Raw genomic sequence first — 20,608 nt, 5'->3', positions numbered from 1 at the left:
ACACTGGCCTTTACAAAATAAAAAATGTGAGTTACATCATTTAACTCTACTGTTTGGGATTCATTTTTAGAAAGATATGCATGAAATAGTAAGAATAAATGAATTTTTTTATATCATATACATATATACGTTTATATATATATGCGATCTATGGCTGTGTGGTAAGAAGTTTGCTTCCCAAACACATGGTTCTGGACTTAGTCCCATTACCTGACACCTTTGGCAAGTGTCTTCTGTTATAGCCTCAGTTCAACCAAAGCCTTGTGAGTAGATTTGGTGGACATAAATTGAAAGAAGTCCATCATGCATACACACACATAAAATATATAGTAATCAAAATGAACTGAATGGAGTCAAGCTAAATTATGTGTGTGTGCATGTGTAGAAATAATTTTATATGAGTTCTCCACATGCTTTCCCTAAACATCAAGGAGAAAATTGTACAGTGTGATCAAAACACAATATAATGCGGGTAGGGGATAGAGTGTTGTTCTTCTTTTTTAAATTTCAAATTTCTACAAAGTGAAGCTTTTCATATAGTTCATTACAATTATGTTTTTTGCAGTTGCCTATTGCTGGATCGAGGAGCTCTATAGAACGAAACCGTCTTGTTATTTTTGACACTGTACCAGAAGATTCAGATAACTATATATGCACAGTCACAGTTCATGGCCAAAGGTTTACCAACAGTGCTAAATTAACTGTTGAATCCGGTAAGTAATAAAGCGTTACTTTAAAGTTATTTGTTTATATATATATATGGCAGAATTGTTAGAGTATCAGAAAAAATGCTTTGCTTTATTTGTTCCAACTCTTTTCGTGTTCTGAGTTCAAATCTCACCACAGTCAGCTTTGCATTTCATCTCTTCAGGATCAATAAAATATTAGTCAAATTGACCATGTGCTAAAATTACTACTGCTGCTGTTGTTTTTGTTGTTGTTGTATACATTGGTAGGTCATTAAAATAATCATGCCAGATTGTTCATTTACAAAGTCAAGTTATGTGATAGAAAAAAATTTTAAAAAAGGAAAAATAAAACAAAAGAAAACAAAGAAAAAGGAAAGAAAATTCACAGGGACAACACTCTTTTCAATACATGTGACGTACCAGTTAAAACAATCTTTTGCAGTTCTTAGACACACCAATACAAATATACTTTTGTATACACACTAGGTGTATCACTCCTTGGACTTACAACACAGGATTGTATACTATTTACAAATACATCATTGCAATTATGTAATTTTTCCTTTTTCAGCTGAACGTTTGTCTGTCTCTATCCAACCATATCAGTTGACTGTTGATGCTGGAGAAAACGCAAAGTTCATGTGTCAAATCGAAGGAGGACGCAGTGGAACTTTACAGTGGACAAGAAACAACAATGTAAGTGATACTACAGTATTTCCTGTTTCTACTTTTAAAATATATTTACATGTTTTTAATTGGCTCAGCATAGGTGTGTGGTTTGTAGCCTCAGGCTTGGTTCCTTGGGCAAGAGTCTTCTTTTACTATAGACTCAGAATTGACCAATTGTGAGTGAAATTTGGCAGAAACTATGTGGAAACTTTCCATATATATATGTGTGTGTGTGTGTGTGTGTGTGTGCATGAACACATGTATGTATGTTTTTACAAAGTATTGGTCAGCATGAGGTTATGGTAGAAGACAAATTATTGGTCAGCATGAGGTTATGGTAGAAGACAAATGCTTATCTTAGCAGTAGAATCAAATCTTGAGCAACATGGTTGCAATGCAAAGTTCTAAAGATCACTGTTATTGTCTGCATTGATTATCTCTTGACAAAAACTTATTTCAGTTTTGTTGTTTTCTCTTTGTATGTTACTAATTTACCAATTTCTAAATTTTACAGCGACCATTGAGTTCTCGAACCACATCTCAAGATGGTATTCTGATGATCAATTCAGTCACCATCGATGATGCTGGAGTATATGCTTGTACAGCATATGGTGATTCTGGAAGAGCTTCTAAAACTGTAGAATTGGTAGTTGTACCAGGTTTGTGAAGTTGTTTTTTCTCTGTCATTAACAAAGTTTTAAAGTTTTAAATCATGGATTACTAACTATTTGAAAATAATATTAAAAAGTACAAACATATTAGAGTGCTTACCACTTGGTCAAGGAAGCAAGCTATACTACAACGATTGTTTTACACACTTGAACAAAGCATTTTAGTTTGATGGTTTCAAAAAAATATGATTAAATAGATAATGTTTCCATATGTTCATTGATGTTTATAAAGCTTAAGCCAAATTCAATGAAAATTAACTTTAAAGATGAAGTATTTAAAATTACTAATTAGGAAGGTTGTGGTAAGAAAAATAATCGTCAATATTTCAATTGACTATTATTTCATTTAGTGGTTAGGTTTTTTTAAATTGCATGATTTACAAACTCTGTATATATCTCCAGGTTATGAAAATGACTTTGTGTGCTGTTCAATGACGTGTTTATTCAATCGTTCCATTTGTATACACATTGATTTCTGATGTTTCTTGCAGGTCCGAGTATAATTGTTACAGTAGACCCTGAAACACTGACTGTCCGTGCTGGACAATCAGCCAAATTTGTGTGTGATGTCCAAGATGGCAGTGTTAACACCTTGCAGTGGACCAGAGGCGGAAGAGTAAGCAGGCTTTCTTTTTTCCTCTCTTTCTTTCTTAGTGCATATCTAAACACTTCTGGACATTTTCCTGTTGATCAATATTCTGGACAAGCTAGAGATTTCAGACAGGGGATTCAAATGTTAAGTGTGGATGTGTCATGGTCATATTCAGCCTTAAGTAGAAAGCCAGTGAACAACTAACAAAAGTTTTACTGAACAGCAATAAGATATTTTTGGTCTTTTTGATAGTTTTAAAATGTAATTTCTCCAGTGCATATTGTTAGTAATAATACCAAAGTCGCATTTAGCAACAGACTTCTTAAGATTGGTGTGATGGAGGGAATAAGTAAATTTTGCATTTTTACTTCCAAAGTTAAACAGTGTGCATTTATCTACAGCCAGCTTGAGTTGCTAATCAACAATCTGTCACTGCATTATGTCCAGGTCAGACAGCAGGAAGGAGCTAGAGTGTATAGGATACATTCTTTTGGTTTCAAGGTACAGCTTAATGTCATCCATGTATTTTAGCATAGTAATGTCCTTCAAGGTACCATCTATTTTATACTATGAACAACAAGGACTGGGAATAGATCCTTATGAGACTCCAGATGTAATTGCTACAGCTGGATGCCCTTCCTAATGCCAACCACTCAGAGAGTGTAGTGGGTGCTTTTTACGTGCTATCGGCATGAAGGCCAGTCAGGCAGTACTAGCATCGACCATGCTTGAATGGTGCTTTTTACGTGCCACCGGCATGGGAGCCAGTTAGGCGGCACTGGCAGTTGAAATAAAATAGGAAAATGGAAATCTTTTGGTATCATTTATTCTCATATAAACACAAACATATCTCTTGCTTTATCTCTGCCTCTCTTTCATTGTAGCTACTTACAGATTCTCGAATCACATCAGATGAAGGTCTCTTAATGATTAACTATGTGACTTTGGAAGATGCAGGAAAATATGTCTGTACAGTTGCAAGCTTAGAAGGTATTGCAACAAAAGCAGCTGAATTGATTGTCCAGCCAGGTGAGATATTTTCATTTTTGTTCGTAAATATTGTTATCCTGCTACAAGAAGCTACAACTTATAATTTCCAGAAAATAGTTCTTTTAGTACCTATTGACATACTACTTTGATTATTATTCTCACATATGGAAAAGAAATAATTATGCTTACATAAGTATGGCAACACATTTACGGAATAAAAAAAATGTATATATGGATAGAAGCATTGCATTGCTTTGTGGTTAAGAATGTTCCTTCACAACTTTGTGGCTCCAGATTTGATCCCTATATATATATATATATATATATATATATATATATATATATATATATATATATTTAAGATACATGTTTGAAAACAAAATCCTTAAATCCTTTGAGCAATAGAGATGAGGAGTTAAGCAAATATGTGAGGTGATATCAATAAATGAAAAGAAAGATAAGAGATATTGTGTTACCTTACATGGGGTGTTTGATCCTACAATATTTTGTGAAAAATTCCCCTTCTTAAGTAGAAGAAAAATATTATCAAAGATTATTGGCCATTCTAGTGTGTTGTGAGTATTGGCTGAGCAGACTGCTACCTTTCTTTCCTTCTTTTTATACTCATTGAATGAATAATTTAGAGTCATAATGCTGTGCCAAGATTCGATTTAATTGCTTATACTCTCCTCTGAAATTGTTGAATTAAAACAATACATTTCACTTAAACTGTTTTCATATTTCTGCCTAAAAATACTCAAATTTTGTTTCCTACATGGCTTAGCTGCTGTAAGAACAAGGCCTCGAGGAATTACCTGATTCTTATTGCGATGACTGAAACATATGGACAATGAAAAATAGTTTTGATAGTAAATGACACTAATAGTAAAATGTCAATAGTAGTAGTAGTAGTAGCAACAGCAGCAGCAATAATAAATTGAAACCTTATGTGAATAATCTTCTATTATGTTTCAGATTCACGGTATATAGTTGAGATCAATCCATCCATTCTCAGAGTGCGTACAGGTTCACGTGCTGTGTTTACATGTGATGTCATTGGTGTTCGTGTAGCACAAGTCAAGTGGTCCAGACGATCAGGGGTGAGTTAACTTGGTTATTAATAGCATCAGAAAAAAAAATGAGTGATTTTATTTTAAAATTTATTTAAAATTTTATATTTTGGCTTAATCAAGAGAGGAAAAGCAGTACACATGTCTATTTTTCTGGTGGGAGGCAAGCAAGGGTTACCTTCAAACTGAAATCTTAGCCTAAATGTTTGCAATAGAGTGGAAACAACTGCAGTCACTAAAGGGCCAGGTGGTGATGTTAAACTTAGTGAAAATTTGACTCATCATTATTTACAGAAACCTTAATTAGGTGACTGACTTAGCTATTCCAAAATGTTTCCCAATTCTTTATGTCTGATCATTATTTTTATTTATCCTTCTTCTTCTAGAAACCAATATCTCGTAAAGCTTCCATCAGTGGCAACCGTTTAGATATTTATGATATTGAACCTGCAGATGCTGATGACTATGTATGTGAAGTGAACATTGGAGGAGAAAAGTTGATCAAGGTAGCAAACCTTGGTGTAGATCTGCGTAAGTACAGGAGATGTTTATTATATCGTGTCCTCTTATTTGTCTCCATGTTGCTTTTCTGGTTCATCTGTTCATCTTATCCATATAGCTGCTGTATTCTGTTTCATAGTTCAGTAACTAGACACACCACCAACTCAACCACCTTCGCTCTACATCCACAGTATGCTGTATTACCAGACTCAACCATTATGACACTCCCCCTCTCTACATGTGTACTCTGTTACAATGCTTCCTTATACCTATGTGTGACACTATTCCTGTACATTGGCACTGTAGTATATTTCTGTGGTCTACACTTAATTATAGCATACCCATTTTGTATCATAAGTACCATATAGCTCACAACCATTCCCAAAGCAGCTCTGCACACTATTAAGTCTACTACTACCACTCACTCTTCAGTTCTTATTGGCTAATGGTATTGTCATTCTCTTCCTCTTTATATTCTTTAGTTATCCCATTTGTTGTCACTGTCAACCCACGAACTCTGACTATCCGAGAAGGTGACCCAGCTAAATTCATGTGCCAGATTAGTGCTGGACACTCAGGAACCATACAATGGACCAGAAGTGAAAGGGTGAGCATAACTTTGTCATTCACCAATAAAGTGTGAACAAAATATTCATCTTCAATATTTATATTTACCTCTATGTTTCTGTTGGTCTTCTTTTCCGTTGTCAATTACAGTGTCTTGTTCCTGAATATACACATGCTAGGAGTCGGATTAGGAGACCATTTTTAAAGTAATAGCAGAGTGTTCTTATCCCCTGTGCCATTGATGCAGTATAGTTACATTGTTCAAATCCAGTCAAGACTATGTACCTATCCAGGAATAAGACTCCTGATTTTGATTGTTGGTAAATCTATCAAAAAGGAGCAGAGACAAAAGTAGTGAAAAAATGTTTCATCTTTGAACATGTGGCAAATAGTTTAAAAAATTCAAAATTTATATTGTACATATAAGGGTAGAAAGATGATATGGCTGTGTGGTTGAGGATTCCATTTCCCAACCATGAGGTTGGGGTTCAGTCCCTCTGTATGGCACCTTGAGTAAGTGTTTTCTGCTATTGCCCTAAGCTGACCAAAGTCATGTAGGTGGGTTTGTCAGATGGAAACTGAAAGAAGATTGTCATGTGTGTGTGTGTTTTTATGTGCATCCATGGTTGCTTAAATTGTATGAAAGTATGGTGTTGTTCTCAGTTTCTCCTGTCAACAAATTGTTCAGGCACTTCGTGATGTTGAAACTGTGTGAAAAAAGTGATCTCTTGAAAACAAATACAAGTTTGCCTCAGGAACAGCATCCACCTGTAAAACTGTGTCTTAAATAATGTATTTGTGCATCCCATACAAGCATGGAAAAATGGCCATATAACAAATGAACAAATGTGTGTGTGTTTGTGTCTGTGTTATGCTTAGGTAGGGTTGTCATTTTTGTTGCTGTTAAGAATCGATAGCATGCCAGGAGAAATATCCTTCGATATTTAGTTACATTCATTTTTGCTCTGAGATTGAGTCAAATAATGCAAAGTATTTAGTTTGTTATAATGTAATTTTTTAATGCTATTACTTGCAGCGAGCTCTGGGACCAAGGACTTCATCTATTGATGGTATTCTCATGATCAATGCAGTAACTGAGAATGATGCCGGCGAATATGTATGCAATGCCTTTGGTGACAGCGGAAGGGCATCCGAGACCGTCCGATTGATTATAGACACCCGTAAGTCTCTCTTTTTAAATATCATATCAACTGTTATGTCATGCTGCTACCATTGCTGTAAAATTATTGGGTAGATGACAGGCCAGATCTGGTCAGTTTGACCATAAAACCAGTAGAATATTTTTAGATTTTCTTGTTTTATAAGTTGGAATAGTGCATTGTAAAGTCAAAATGTAACATCAACAAAGAGAAAAATTAGTTAAATGTTTATGCATTTAAACTGGTAGAAATTAGTCTGTTGAGGCTCGACCAAGACAGAATGAAAGATGAGAGCAAAGTAATAGAAGTAGTGATACAGATTTGGTATTGAGTGAAATGTACTTAAAAGAGAATGAAGCTGCTCTTTGTTCTCTTACATAGCCAAACTTTGGCACAGAAGATAATTAGTTTCTATTTATCCAAAATAACATGTGACTGCAGTGAATCTAAAGTAAACATGGTTTCTGTCTGTGCCATGTAAAATGGATCACAGACTACCAGTTTCTGGTTGACTAAAATAATACACATTGCAAACTGTTGAAATCAGTATAAATTTATGTCATTGACCGTTTTAGAGATTGGACCAGATCCAGGCCGCCCTGAAGGACCTTGTCGTCATACTGAAGCCACATGTAACAATGGTCAGTGTATACCCAAAGATTTCCGTTGTGATGGTGAAACAGACTGTGCAGATGGTTCTGATGAATTTAGCTGCAGTAAGTTATTTCTTTAATTATATTTGTGTCATTTGAGTGAAATATTTAGAACAGTCTGATGTAACAAAATATTCCCTGTATATTATTCAGGTCAGCCACTTCCATGTGAACCCAATGAATTTAAATGTCGAAACGGTCATTGTGCTATGAAAATCTGGCGTTGTGATGGCGACAATGATTGTGGAGATGGTTCTGATGAAGAAAATTGCCGTAAGCTTAAGTTTTGCTCTTATTCTATGTATTTTTAAATGAAATTACTCTGATTCTTTGATTTTAATTAACTTTACTGTTTAGATTTAAGTTTTCTCAACAATTCATTCAAAATGAGTTAAATGTTATTTTTCTTTTCATAAATTTAGCCATTTATTTATGTAATAGCAATATTATAGTATGCAGAATAATATTTGTTCACTGTTATGTTCAAATTTCATTCACTTTATACACACACAACCAGTTAGACCTCTCTCTCACACACACACACACACACACACACACACACACACACAGATAATGCCTTTTCGTTCTCTAGCCTTCATTATTTCCGATCTGTTTATTCAGCATATCTAGTAAACAGCTCATCTCACTTCCTTAGTAAAACATTAGATTTTACTCTTGTTAAGGGCAAAACAGTTCATTCTGTTTTGCAAACTTTTTGTAGGCTTTATTTCCAGTCACTTTATCAAGTCAATTGCATTCAGTTTCTCATAATTATAGCGTGTGGTAATTAATATGAATTCTTAAATGTGATCAATTACAGCAACTGGTCCTCCAGGATCTACCTGCGATATGGATGAATTCAAATGCATTGCCAGAAACCAGTGTATTCCATCCAGCTACCAATGTGATGGGGAAAATGACTGCTTGGATCGTTCTGATGAAATTGGCTGCAGTAAGTAGATTTCTTTCAAATAGGAACAAAAGAAATTAAGTCAATTTCAATATACTACCAGATTATCTGTATTCTATGAACTGTAAAGATGACTTTAAATGGATTTGAACATAGTAGTGCGTGGGGTGGCAATAGGCTGTTGGGTCTTATATTATTGTTTAATCCTTTAGCATTCAAATTACTCTCTCAAAATTTAGTGCTTATTTATTCACGTTGTTTAAATTAATCATGCATTATCTTGTAGTTTTGAGATTTTGATAAGGTAGCCATTAATTTTTAGAATGATATTATAGGGTTGGTGTGAGAGGCCAGATCCAGTTAATTTGAACATAAAACAGGTAGAATATTTTAGCCAGGTTTGGCCAGTTTAAATGCTAAAGGGTTAATTGTTTCAAACATCCCTAACACTCTTGTTATCAATTAATATTGATTGCTAACATTGGTACAAGCCTCAAATTAGTGGTGAAAGGTGGAATCAGTTAGATTTACTTTTAACTTTCATGAGGCAGATAAATAAAGTTGATCATGGCAAGATTTGAACAATTCAGAACTTAAAAAGATGTAACTAAACACTGCAATAATGCTCTACTGATTAATGATACATGGTGCTTGTATATATGATACATTTATAGTTTCATACTTTATCCTTATAAACTGCCACAACATTGTATTTACATGAAGAGAACCATATCTTTTCCCCTACAAAATCACTTCAAAATATCTTTCAGTAAGTGTATGATGAAACATACTAAAAATGGTTTTCCCACAAAATATACTTGTAAAATAGGGATGATAAGGTATTCTGTGAGTGGATCTCAAGTCTGAAGATGTAATCTTAGCTAGTATTCCATTATATAGTCTTTATGATTGGAAGGAAGCTTAATAAAATAGATACTGAGTTGATTTGATTCTATATCAAAATTTATCTTTTTGAGCCAAAAGATAACAATATTAGATTATAATAAATTCTGGATAGAAACAGTTGTGAAAATGTTTGGCAATATAAGAAACAAAAGTTATGCATTTCACCAGACTTAATCAAATTCTGAAGCACATCTTTTTCTTTGTGTCTTATACTAACAGGTTCTCCAGTGATTGTTTCACCTCCAATTAAGGACATTGAAGTTGAAATTGGTGGAACATTCACAATTGTCTGCAAAGCTGTTGGAGTTCCAGTACCTCTCATCATATGGCGTCTAAACTGGGGCAATATTCCTAAAGGAAGTCGAGTGGTCACAACAAGTCATAATGGTCATGGTATTTTAACAATCTCTGATGCAAGGCTTGAAGATGCTGGAGCGTACACATGTGAAGCTATGAACAACAGAGGAAGCATTTTTGCCTTACCTGATGCTATTGTTGTGGTCAGGAGTAAGTATTTTTGTGTTATCGTTGCTTCAAAAGAGAGTGTATGTACCATGTGTGTGTGAAGGTTTTTTTCTCTCCAATGGATTTCATATCTAATTATTTTTATTCTTTAGCAGTATATTGTCTATCTCTTTTGGTCATGTGTAAGGTGAACTGACCACTGACAAAGATGTTGGGTAACAGGTGTATATGTACAGACATCCTAATACACACACACACACACACGCACACACACACACACACACACACACACACACACACAGAGAAATTAACTGTGGACTATTATGTATTTAATCAGGTTCCATTTTACAATTAAGATTAGCAAGATGGAATTTGGTAATATACCTGCATTTTGTGAAAGTATTAAACAAGTGTCACCCACATGCAACATAATCAATTTCCTCTGTTTACTTCAATGTCTCTCAACTGTTACATATCATATAACATTGGTTAGATGTTCCTTCTCACTGTTCATCTTTTATTCATCTTTTCTAATGCTACTCTATTTCCTCCCCTATTTTTAGGACAGAAAGGTGTTTGTCTTCCACCATTCTTCAATGACATTGCCGTTTCCAGAGAGGAATGTATGAGCTGCTTCTGCTTCAAGCGATCAATCCGTTGCAACAGCAGCAACCTGAAGAAAGTTTGGGTAAGTTTGTGCAATGTCAGTATAATCTCCTATTGATCATTAACTTGTTATATTAGGTGTAGAATTTATTTATTCATTATTTATCTTAAATCTATATTCAGATCACCATGGGTAGCAATTTGAAGCTTGTGAAGCGTCGTGGAGACACAGTCCCAGAAGATGTTAGTGATTCATTGGTTTCTTATGATTTCGGCAAGCGAGAATTTAGCATTCCAGGCAACCGCTTTATTCCATCTGGTGTCTACTACTTCAGCCTTCCCCGTCAATATTTGGGAAATAAGGTAAGCATTTTTAGGATTTCATTCTTGTGCATCTCTTTGTTCTTTGAGTAAATTAATTCTTTCATTTATAGAAATTTCTTATTGGGATGAAACTGAACTTTTCTGATTAAAAATAAGAAGGGAGAAAGTAGCATCAATGCATGTATATTTAAGTGTATATTTCTGCCTGTGTTTTTGTGAAAATGTATGCAATTGAATGAAATCTGGTATGACAATGAAAACGGAAAACCTCTCAAGTGTATAACCTATAAATATATGTATACCATACATTACAGCCGATACATCTTTGATACTTGGCATACTTTAAAAACATGTAAACATGTTTCTAAGATAATGCAAAATAAGAAGGATTACTATTGTGCAAAAATAACAATACCTCTTCTATATTATTTAACAATTTTAATTTCAGCCTTTTACTTTCTTTTCAATCTTAATTTATTTAATTAAATTAATTTATTATTTTTTATTTACAGTTGACCAGTTATGGTGGTGATTTACAATACAAGATGTATTTTGACAGAAATGGAGCCCCATCTAGAATTGAAGAACCAGATATTATCTTAATGGTAAATTTCATAAGCCTTTTTTTTTGTAGAGTATTTTTAACATTTTGTGGAAGCAAGTTAGGTTGATTGGTTAAAAGTTTCATTTCATAACCCTGATCCTACGGAATTTGATCCTACTGCATGACATCTTGGATAAATACGTTTACCATACCCTTAGCGGTATTTCATCTGTCTTTTTGTTCTGAGTTCAAATTCTGCCGAGGTCAACTTTGCCTTTCATCCTTTCAGGGCAATAAATTAAGTACCAGTTGTGTACTTAATTGACTAGCTCCCTCCCCAAAAATTTCGGGCCTGGTGTCTAGAGTTGAAAAGGATATATATATATTGATGTACAGTGATATTTATATGCAAGAAAATACTCAAGTTGACATTTATTGTTATTATTTTCATTAAATATTCTTCTTGTCATATCTTTTTATTTTTAAGGTAATCCAAAATACCTTCATGTTATATTTTCTAATTATAGGGTAGTGACTTGACAATTTTCTACAGAGTTTCAAAGAATCTCAACCCAGGTCGTGAAAACTCAATCAGAGTACCAATGCTTGAGGTTTGTATTCTGTTTTCTACACATATCTATAAGTACACCAGGCAAATTATCAATATTTGTATGTACATAACACACACACACTCACACTCTCTCTCTCACATACACACAAACTCTCACATATACACAAACTCTCACTCTCTCTCTCTTTCTCTCTCTCCTTTCTCTCTCTCCTTTCTCTCTCTCCTTTCTCTCTCTCTCTCTCTCCTTTCTCTCTCTCTCTCTCTCTCTGTATATATATATATATATATATATATATATATATATATATATATATATAATTTGTATTTTATATCTCTTCTAACAGAACTCCTGGAGAAAAGACCCAGGAACTGGTTCTGGTTCTTTTGCATCAGATGCTGTTACTCGTGAAGAATTCCTGGAAGTTTTGTCCAACCTTACTAGCATCTTTGTGAAAGCAACAGTTGACAGTGGCCAAACACAAGTCCGGTAAGTACCTGTTGATTGAAGCTTCTATCTATTTATCCAATATTTTGGGTTGAGTTCTGTAAGTGGATCACTGCACTGTTCATTTCATTATATTTGAATATTGGTCAAAAATAATATCATTTGTGAAAAAGTGATGAAGTCAGATTTTGAGAAATGCTGTGTGGTTGACACTAGATGGCAATAGGTCTGCTTTAAAGGAGATAATATATCTGTATTTAATATGTTGGGTTTAAATGCAAGAAGCTTTATTTTATGTTATCTGATCAAGAGAAAATGTTTCTTGCTTTAGACTGGTATTTCTTCAGTAAGACTGTTTATTTCTCTTTCACTTTCTGCTACTTTATATTAACAGAAAGTAAACCAATTATTTTGTTGAAGATTCTTAGAAACAACATAACTGGGATAATTGGGGATAATGTTTTCTAACACTGGTATAGAAGTTTCCTGTCTGACCTTTTATACAAGTTTCTGTTTTTATTGTTGGTGTTTTTTATGGTTAACTCTGCCTCAATATATATTTTCAGTATAAGTGGTATTGTAATGCACATGGCACGAGAACAAGGTACTGGAGACCGAGCTGTATTTGTGGAAGAATGTAATTGCCCAACTGGTTATGATGGCTATTCTTGTGAGGTAATCTAGATTATCCTTTTATTTAACTACTTTTGATTTTTAATTGGTGTTTTTTTATAGCTTAATTCAGAGAGGAAATAGTTATGACTATGACCTTTTTCACAGCCTCTAATGACTGGTGAGAAAAATGTTATTTTCACTCCAGAATCCTTGCTTGTAACAGAGTGGAGTCTGCTAAAGTCACTCAAGGGTCATGTGGTGGTATTAAGTCAGGTGAATTAAAAGCAACTGTGTTACTGTAACAGCTACGTTTTTCTTCTATTTCAGAGATGTTCTAAAGGATACTACAAGACCAACCAGGGTAAATATGGTAGCTGTGTTCCTTGCAACTGTAATGGCTTTTCCAATGACTGCGATCCAGTTACAGGAGAATGTATTGTAAGTTGATTCATTTCTTAATGCTATTAATTATCTTCATCGTACATTTCCTTTTCTCGTTATTATTAAAAGCTGAATTGATACACACAGAAGTGTGCATCTTAAAACCAGAGTTAGGCTTAGGTGGGTTGGTAACGAAAGGGTTAAAGTTAATGGAACTGTGAAAAGTTCATCTTTACTCTTTTAATAAAACAAAGTTTACTGAAATAAATGTTGTTTCAGAATTTTTGTGTGTTTTTTGTTTTTGTTGGAACCAGAAGTAAGAACAAAATGAGAGAAAAAGGAAAGAAGATATAATTTTATTAACGTGAGTTTTATTTGCTTCACTTGACTTTTTTCCCCCATTATGTCATTTACAGGATTGTCAAAGGAATACAGGTGGTGCCCGCTGCGACAGGTGTGAAGAAAGTTATTATGGCGATCCTCTGCGAGGAATTGAATGCCGACTCTGCCCATGTCCTCTTACCTCAGGACCTAACCAGTATGTATTTTGCTAATTATACCAACATAAATTAAGTGAACCAGACAAGTTAAAAATTTGAAATAAATGAAACAAAATAACTAGATAATTATATAAAAATCACAATAATTTTAAAAATTGACAAGATAATTCCACAAATGTTGGTAGAGGGAATTGTCACTACCACCCCCACTCCAGTACTCAAAAACTACATATTTTAGTAAACTGGTGCCTGATGGATTTGAAACTCAGAATACAAAAGGATTTAACTAATTCTGCGAATCATTCCGTTCAGCAATCTCCCAATTCTTTCAAAGGATTTCTAACTTGTATATATGACTACAAATTTACTGTAAAGTAGTGTAACCTACTGAAATAGTTATCAGCATCTATAATAACGATACTTTATTTAATTTCTAGGTTTACCAAGAAATGTAAACTCAACCCTGATGGTAGCATTGAATGTATTGGCTGCCCTGAGGGACATATTGGTAAACAGTGTGAGAAATGTGCCGATGAATATGTTGGTGATCCAACCAAACCAGGAAATTACTGTCGACGCTTTGATGGTAAGTTGCAGTTACACCATACTTTATACATGGCTGATGGTTTGTACATGTGTGTGTATATAACATGGGAGAGAAAGAAAATGGATTTCACAAGATTGTTTATTAATTACTATATCTGTCACCTGAAAGACACAAATGCATGATGGTTTGAAATGATCATAGTAATTAATAAAGAATCCCATGAATTCCATTTTCTTTCTCATGAATTCCATTTTCTTTCTCTTTCTTTCTCATTTGTTATAAACTCTATGGACACAATAGAATTTCTAAAGTAAATCTAGTGGCATTTGAATTCATATTCAGGTAGCTGAATACAGCGAATGGGCTTTAAACAGCATACAAGGTGTATATGTATATATATATGAAAATCATGTGAAATCAAGAGAAGAAAAGAGGGTAGAAGGTTATGAAGATGGTCTTGTAGAACTTGTACACTAATATCACCAGTGTGTGTGTGTGTGAGAGAGAGAGAGAGACAGAGAGAGAACTTATAAAACCCCCTTATTTATGCAGTATATGCGAATATAGCTGTTTGACAGTATGTTTATGTGTGTGTGTGTATATATATATATATATATATAATGATTGTAGTTGTTTGTATATATGCAACATATCTATAGAGGAAAACAGTAAAATTTCTTCTCAATTCCAGAATCATGTGATTTGAGAGGAAGTTTCTCCAGAGATCCAGATTTAACAACAGAGAAATGTACCTGTAAGGTAAGTCTTTGTTCTGATCAAGGCTTGTTATGTCAAAAAGAAAGAAATGAAGAGGAGAAAAAACACAGATTCCACAGGCCACATTTCGGCAGCTCATCTAAGAGTGCAGTAACTCTAAGTAGAAACTGATACAGGAAGAATATGATTCTTTGGTCGCACTGAAGACAATCCTCCAGTGCCAGTAACACAATAAAAGGCACCTAGCCCATGTTACAAAGTCTGAAGTCCTTCAATATAGTGGAAGGTACACTAGATGCCGAAATATCGTTCACTTGATAACAGTGACACTCTTCTTTTTTTTGCTTCTGTATACCTTCTGGAGGAGTTACCTCAATCCTATAAAATATCATTATTATTATTATTATTATTATTATTATTATTATTATTATTATTATTATTATTTAAATGACTAACATCCTCACTTGTGGTTTATACCAAAGACTGAAATTGATCATGATTATAATTAGAGCTGTAAGTGAAATGATTGAATGTTTGTCAAATACCTTTTCTAATTGATATGAGTTTATGAGCAATATTTCCCTTTTTTTCTGCAGGCCAATACCAAGGGTGAGAGTTGTAACAAATGTATTCGAGGCTCTTTCTACCTATCAAAGCACAATCCAGAAGGTTGCATTTCTTGTTTCTGTATGGGTGTAACTGAATTCTGTACAAGTACCTCCAGAACAAGGACTCAAGTAAGTATTGAGAATTCAGTAAGGAATAAAAGAATAATTACATTCAAAATGAGATAAATGTTTGAAAAATCTTTGAGGAATGCAGATGAGGAGTTTCTCATTTGAATTTTTCTTCATCAACATTGCAGTTAATGTTGATGAACAAAAACAAAGATATTGTATTACTACATGTGGGTTGTTTAATGATCCTATAATAATTTAGGAAAAAATTCTCTTCTTAATAAAGAAAAAAATAAATAAGTACATGAAAGAAAATAAGAACTCTAATGAAATATGAATATTCTTCTGAATAAGTTATTCATTTATTTAAATTTTTGTACCGGGACCATGATTAAGAATTGTCTAACTTGAATTCAAAAATCCTTTTTTCAGGTGGGTTATCCATTTAACAGCGATCGAGCAGGTTTCTCCTTATCTGAAATGCACACACCCTCAACATTGATTACAACAGGATTTAGTGTCAATGCTAACAAAGACCTCATATATCGCAACTTCTACAGTCAACCTGAAGGTGTTTACTATTGGACACTACCCAGCCAGTATTTAGGAAACAAGGTATGTATATCGTTGTGTAAACAGGCTACAAGTAGGAAGGGCATTCACAAGTAAGAAACAAAAATGTGCTTTTGTTGAAATTTGCAAGAAGCTGTCACACCTGTGTTACCATGAAATAAATGATTATAAAGGTACCAAAAATTTGCTTTATATTTAAAAGCTGTAAAATTTTATGGTAATTTAAAAATACATTGCTCCTTCAGTGAACATAGAAAATGATTTAGATTTTTTTGAAATGTCTGAGATTTGAATATATTCCTAAGCAGTACAGTAAAACTAAAGTGAATCTCTTTTCAACGACTTTACCCTAACATACTACTAAAAAAAGGATACACAGTAACTTTCTATAACTTCCTTTTTTCAAGTAAAACATGACCAAGTGGTTAAGAAGTTCACTTTGAAACTACTTGGTTTCAGGTTCAATTCAACTGCATGAAAGTGTCTTCTGCTATAACTTCAAGTTGAACAATGAATTTTGCATCAAATTTGTTCGGCAGAAATTATTCCTAACAAACCATATTCAACACTAATTTTGGAATGCCATTTCTCCAAACCAAACAGAACAGTTTTTATTTTAATCATATCATTGTGCAATTCTGTCTTAATGGCAAATTAAAATGAAACTCTTTTTTCCTGTTGTTGTTTCCGTAGCTCACTTCATATGGAGGATATCTGCGTTTTACCATCAATTACCTGCCAGGTATCAACACATCTCCAACTGGTGGCCATGACATTGAAATCTCAGTAAGTCTTTTGAAACCAATATGCTGGGGTTTTAGTTAAATCTACTTAACCTTCTTTATAAAAAGTGACCTCTGGTTATGTCTGAGAGAATATGGTCCCCTCAAGTTAATTCTATCTTTTTTTTTTCACCTAATAAGTATTTCAAATTGAATTTTTGATACTCACGACATTAGACGTATTGACACTAACTTAGCCATTGATTTTTCATGCAGATGGTACCTCTGAGTAGTTTTTACCAGGTTGTTTTTTTTAATCTGATACTTTTTCATGCTTAGTCATGTGTAATACTGATATGTAATTAGTCAGTTGCTTATCACAACATCAGAAAGTATGGTTGACATGATGCTTCTTTGAGGAGGTTTAATTATATCAAAACATGTCTATAGTTGTCTCCTATGGTGGCTGAAATGATTAGAATAATATTAACCATTGAACTCATAATTATTAACCATTGAACCTCATAATTATTTCTGTTTAGGTTTTTAAATTGACCACATTAAATATGATAATAATTTAACTACATAATTGGTTTGTACAAACATACAGTCATCATGGAATTGAGGAAAACTCAAGTTTAAGATTTGGTTTTCTTAGGTTTTGGTTTAATTTTTTTTCTTTTAAACGTGCTAATATCTTACTCTTGTTATTTTTTTTTCTCTTTACCAGGGTAATGATGTGACATTGAAGTATACATTTAAAAAACCAGTTGAACCTGATCAACATATGTCATTTGAAGTCCCTATATATGAAGTAAGTTTACCTTTCAAATCTAACACTTTGCTTACATGAAATGTTTTCATTTTTTGCATTTCTTTTTCTATGAAGGAGAGCATTAGTTCATTTATATTTATGAGAGGAATTTACATCACAAAGTCTATGACTGCTAATATGGCTTATACACGCATGCACATACATATGCATATAAACATGTACCAGTTTTAGTAATTTCTATCAGTTTTAGCAAAGACTTCCTTTTAAAATAACCAGTGAATATGAGGCAGATGGCGAAACTCACATATAATATGTTCATGTTAAAAAATATTAAATATAATGAGCATAGGTTGCTGTGAGATAAGAAGCTTGCTTCTCAGCACCGTTCTGGGTTCAGTCCCACTGTATGACACCTTGGGCAAGTGTCTTCTACTAAAGTCCCAGGCTGACCAAAGCCTTCTGAGTGGATTTGGTGGACAGAAACTGAAAGAAGCCTGTTGTGTGTGAGTGTGTGCATCATCATTTAGCATCCAATGTCCATGCTGGCATGGGTTGGATGGTCCTCCACACCACTTGACAACCAGTGTTGGTTTGTTTATGTCCTAATAACTTGGTGGTTCTGCAAAAGAGATTGATAGATTAAGTACCAGGTTTAAGAGAAAAAAATAGAAATATATAACACTGAATCATTAAGATCAATGCATACACATTTCGTACAAAACATATTTAATATGTTCAGCCTAAATAGTATTTGAAACCTTGACAGTTGACACTAAAATATTATGAGAGAATAACAAAGAACATACCTATTCCTCTTGTTTAATATTGTCTTTTTTTTTTTTTTTTTCAACAGCAACACTGGGAACGTATAAATGGTGGCCCTACAACTAGGGAATATCTTTTGATGGCTCTGGCTGATTTAAAAAGAATAAGAATCAAAGCAACATATAGTGTGAACACTAACCTTGCTAGGTAAAAGCCTTTGTTTTCTTTTCTTGTTTGCTTCCCACTTTTAGAAGGTGACCAGCTTCTCTTAACATATATGCACATCATCTAATTGAACTCTTTCATGCTAAGTGATAGGAATTTTCAAATGAGAGAAATTTTGCAAGGCAGAACAAGACTGCTTTCAGGTTCAGCTTGGACAATTTTGTGTTTTTAGAGGTATCAAGGAATATCTAGGAGTACCGCCTGACTGGCTCCCGTAGGATTTTCGAGTGAGATCGTTGCCAGTGCCCCTGGACTGGCTTGTGCAGGTGGCACATAAAAGACACCATTTCGAGCGTGGCCGTTTTCGTGCGGGTGACACGTAAAAGCACCCACTACACTCTCTGAGTGGTTGGCGTTAGGAAGGGCATCCAGCTGTAGAAACTCTGCCAAATTAGATTGGAGCCTGGTGTTGCCATCCGGTTTCACCAGTCCTCAGTCAAATCGTCCAACCCATGCTAGCATGGAAAGCGGACGTTAAACGACGATGATGATGTCTGATGTGCTTATTCTTTTGCTTGTTTTTTGTTTTTGTTTTTTTGTTTTTCTAAGACTGTTGAGTGATAAGTGAGGGAGATTTAGTTGCTGATTGTAGTAGGTGGAGCAATCACAGAGGATTCCTTGTTACTTGGTGGTAACCAATTTAGATGGCTTCTTATGAATATAATAAGTAGAATGAGATTACCCTTAACATATATGAATCTGTTGAGCTTAAGAAACTTTAGAACACAGTAATAGGTAGCAATATTGTGCTGGAATTCACAAATGTAAAAATGTTAAAATGGTGACCTACAAATTAAAACATGGTCTTTGTCAAAGAGAAATTCAGTTTTGTCAAGAGTCAAGTTAATGGGATTTTTAAACTTCAGATTTTTAAAATTCTCTTTTGTTTGTTGTTTTTTATAACAGCATCAAAGATATAACACTTGATGTTGCTGAAAGGAGATTTGCTGGAGAAAGAGCTTATGCTGTTGAAGAGTGTAGTTGCCCCACTGGTTACCGAGGACTTTCTTGTGAGGTAAACCCATTTTGACATCTTTCAACTAAATTAGTCTGTCATATATACATTCCCTCAACACTTATTTAACCTTCAATCAATGAGTGGTGAAGTCAGTTGAGTGTCAGTCTCTAAAGTCATGGCCTTTTATGGTCTAAATTCAAACTGCTGAAATTAGCTTCATTTTTCATCTTTCCAGAGTCAACTTTGCTTTTCATCTTTCTGAGGCTGATAAAATAAGTACTTATTTTATGCTGTGACCAGTATAATTGACTAGTTATTACTTTAGTCAGAAACACTGTTAAATGCCAGTGAAATACTTTGGTTTGTGTGAAGGTGTGTGGCTTAGAGTTTAGGGTATTGCAGGTTCTGTGTTATACATCCCACTCAGCTTGACTTTACCTTTCATCCTTTCAGGGTTGATAACATAAAGTACCAGTCATATACTGAGATTGAAGCAGTCAGCTACATAATCTATCACAAAAAAAAACAAAAAAAAAACTCATTCTGGCCTTATATTTAGATTAGAAATTTTTATTATTATTGTTTTTTGTTGTTGTACTTACTGTTCTTTTTTTTCTCTTTCAATAGTCTTGTGATGTTGGCTACATGCGAACTGTACAAGGTCTTTACCTTGGACTGTGTGAAGAATGTCGCTGCAATGGTCACTCTTCAGAGTGCGATCCAGTCACAGGTGCATGCAGGGTAAGAATTCAGAAGCTTTTTGTTTTTCTTAAATTAAGACATTTGATAAGCTCCAACTCAAATTAATTGACATGAATTT

General features: G+C 34.0%; 1 protein-coding gene across 33 annotated transcripts in view; it reads left to right on the top strand.

Annotated features, from left to right (window-relative positions):
- The window catches only part of LOC106879161 (basement membrane-specific heparan sulfate proteoglycan core protein), a 175,917-nt gene that overhangs the window by 102,054 nt on the left and 53,255 nt on the right, over positions 1 to 20,608 (top strand). For all 33 annotated transcript variants that reach the window (XM_089343084.1, XM_089343099.1, XM_089343102.1 and 30 more), the window contains 30 exons: positions 566 to 713; positions 1,261 to 1,385; positions 1,873 to 2,017; positions 2,521 to 2,645; positions 3,506 to 3,650; positions 4,587 to 4,711; positions 5,068 to 5,212; positions 5,665 to 5,789; positions 6,786 to 6,930; positions 7,485 to 7,625; positions 7,716 to 7,835; positions 8,383 to 8,514; positions 9,598 to 9,885; positions 10,407 to 10,531; positions 10,633 to 10,812; positions 11,286 to 11,378; positions 11,845 to 11,928; positions 12,233 to 12,375; positions 12,900 to 13,008; positions 13,276 to 13,386; positions 13,746 to 13,867; positions 14,267 to 14,415; positions 15,068 to 15,135; positions 15,690 to 15,830; positions 16,203 to 16,385; positions 17,037 to 17,129; positions 17,796 to 17,879; positions 18,694 to 18,812; positions 19,737 to 19,845; positions 20,416 to 20,529. In XM_089343084.1, the coding sequence (XP_089199210.1) occupies positions 566 to 713; positions 1,261 to 1,385; positions 1,873 to 2,017; positions 2,521 to 2,645; positions 3,506 to 3,650; positions 4,587 to 4,711; positions 5,068 to 5,212; positions 5,665 to 5,789; positions 6,786 to 6,930; positions 7,485 to 7,625; positions 7,716 to 7,835; positions 8,383 to 8,514; positions 9,598 to 9,885; positions 10,407 to 10,531; positions 10,633 to 10,812; positions 11,286 to 11,378; positions 11,845 to 11,928; positions 12,233 to 12,375; positions 12,900 to 13,008; positions 13,276 to 13,386; positions 13,746 to 13,867; positions 14,267 to 14,415; positions 15,068 to 15,135; positions 15,690 to 15,830; positions 16,203 to 16,385; positions 17,037 to 17,129; positions 17,796 to 17,879; positions 18,694 to 18,812; positions 19,737 to 19,845; positions 20,416 to 20,529 (3,936 nt within the window). The remainder of the gene's footprint in view (positions 1 to 565; positions 714 to 1,260; positions 1,386 to 1,872; positions 2,018 to 2,520; positions 2,646 to 3,505; positions 3,651 to 4,586; positions 4,712 to 5,067; positions 5,213 to 5,664; positions 5,790 to 6,785; positions 6,931 to 7,484; positions 7,626 to 7,715; positions 7,836 to 8,382; positions 8,515 to 9,597; positions 9,886 to 10,406; positions 10,532 to 10,632; positions 10,813 to 11,285; positions 11,379 to 11,844; positions 11,929 to 12,232; positions 12,376 to 12,899; positions 13,009 to 13,275; positions 13,387 to 13,745; positions 13,868 to 14,266; positions 14,416 to 15,067; positions 15,136 to 15,689; positions 15,831 to 16,202; positions 16,386 to 17,036; positions 17,130 to 17,795; positions 17,880 to 18,693; positions 18,813 to 19,736; positions 19,846 to 20,415; positions 20,530 to 20,608) is intronic.

The sequence above is a fragment of the Octopus bimaculoides genome, chromosome 26 (genome assembly GCF_046866305.1).
Source record: "Octopus bimaculoides isolate indiv1 chromosome 26, ASM4686630v1, whole genome shotgun sequence".
NCBI lineage: Eukaryota > Metazoa > Mollusca > Cephalopoda > Octopoda > Octopodidae > Octopus > Octopus bimaculoides.
This window is presented reverse-complemented; position numbering and strand designations above follow the sequence as displayed.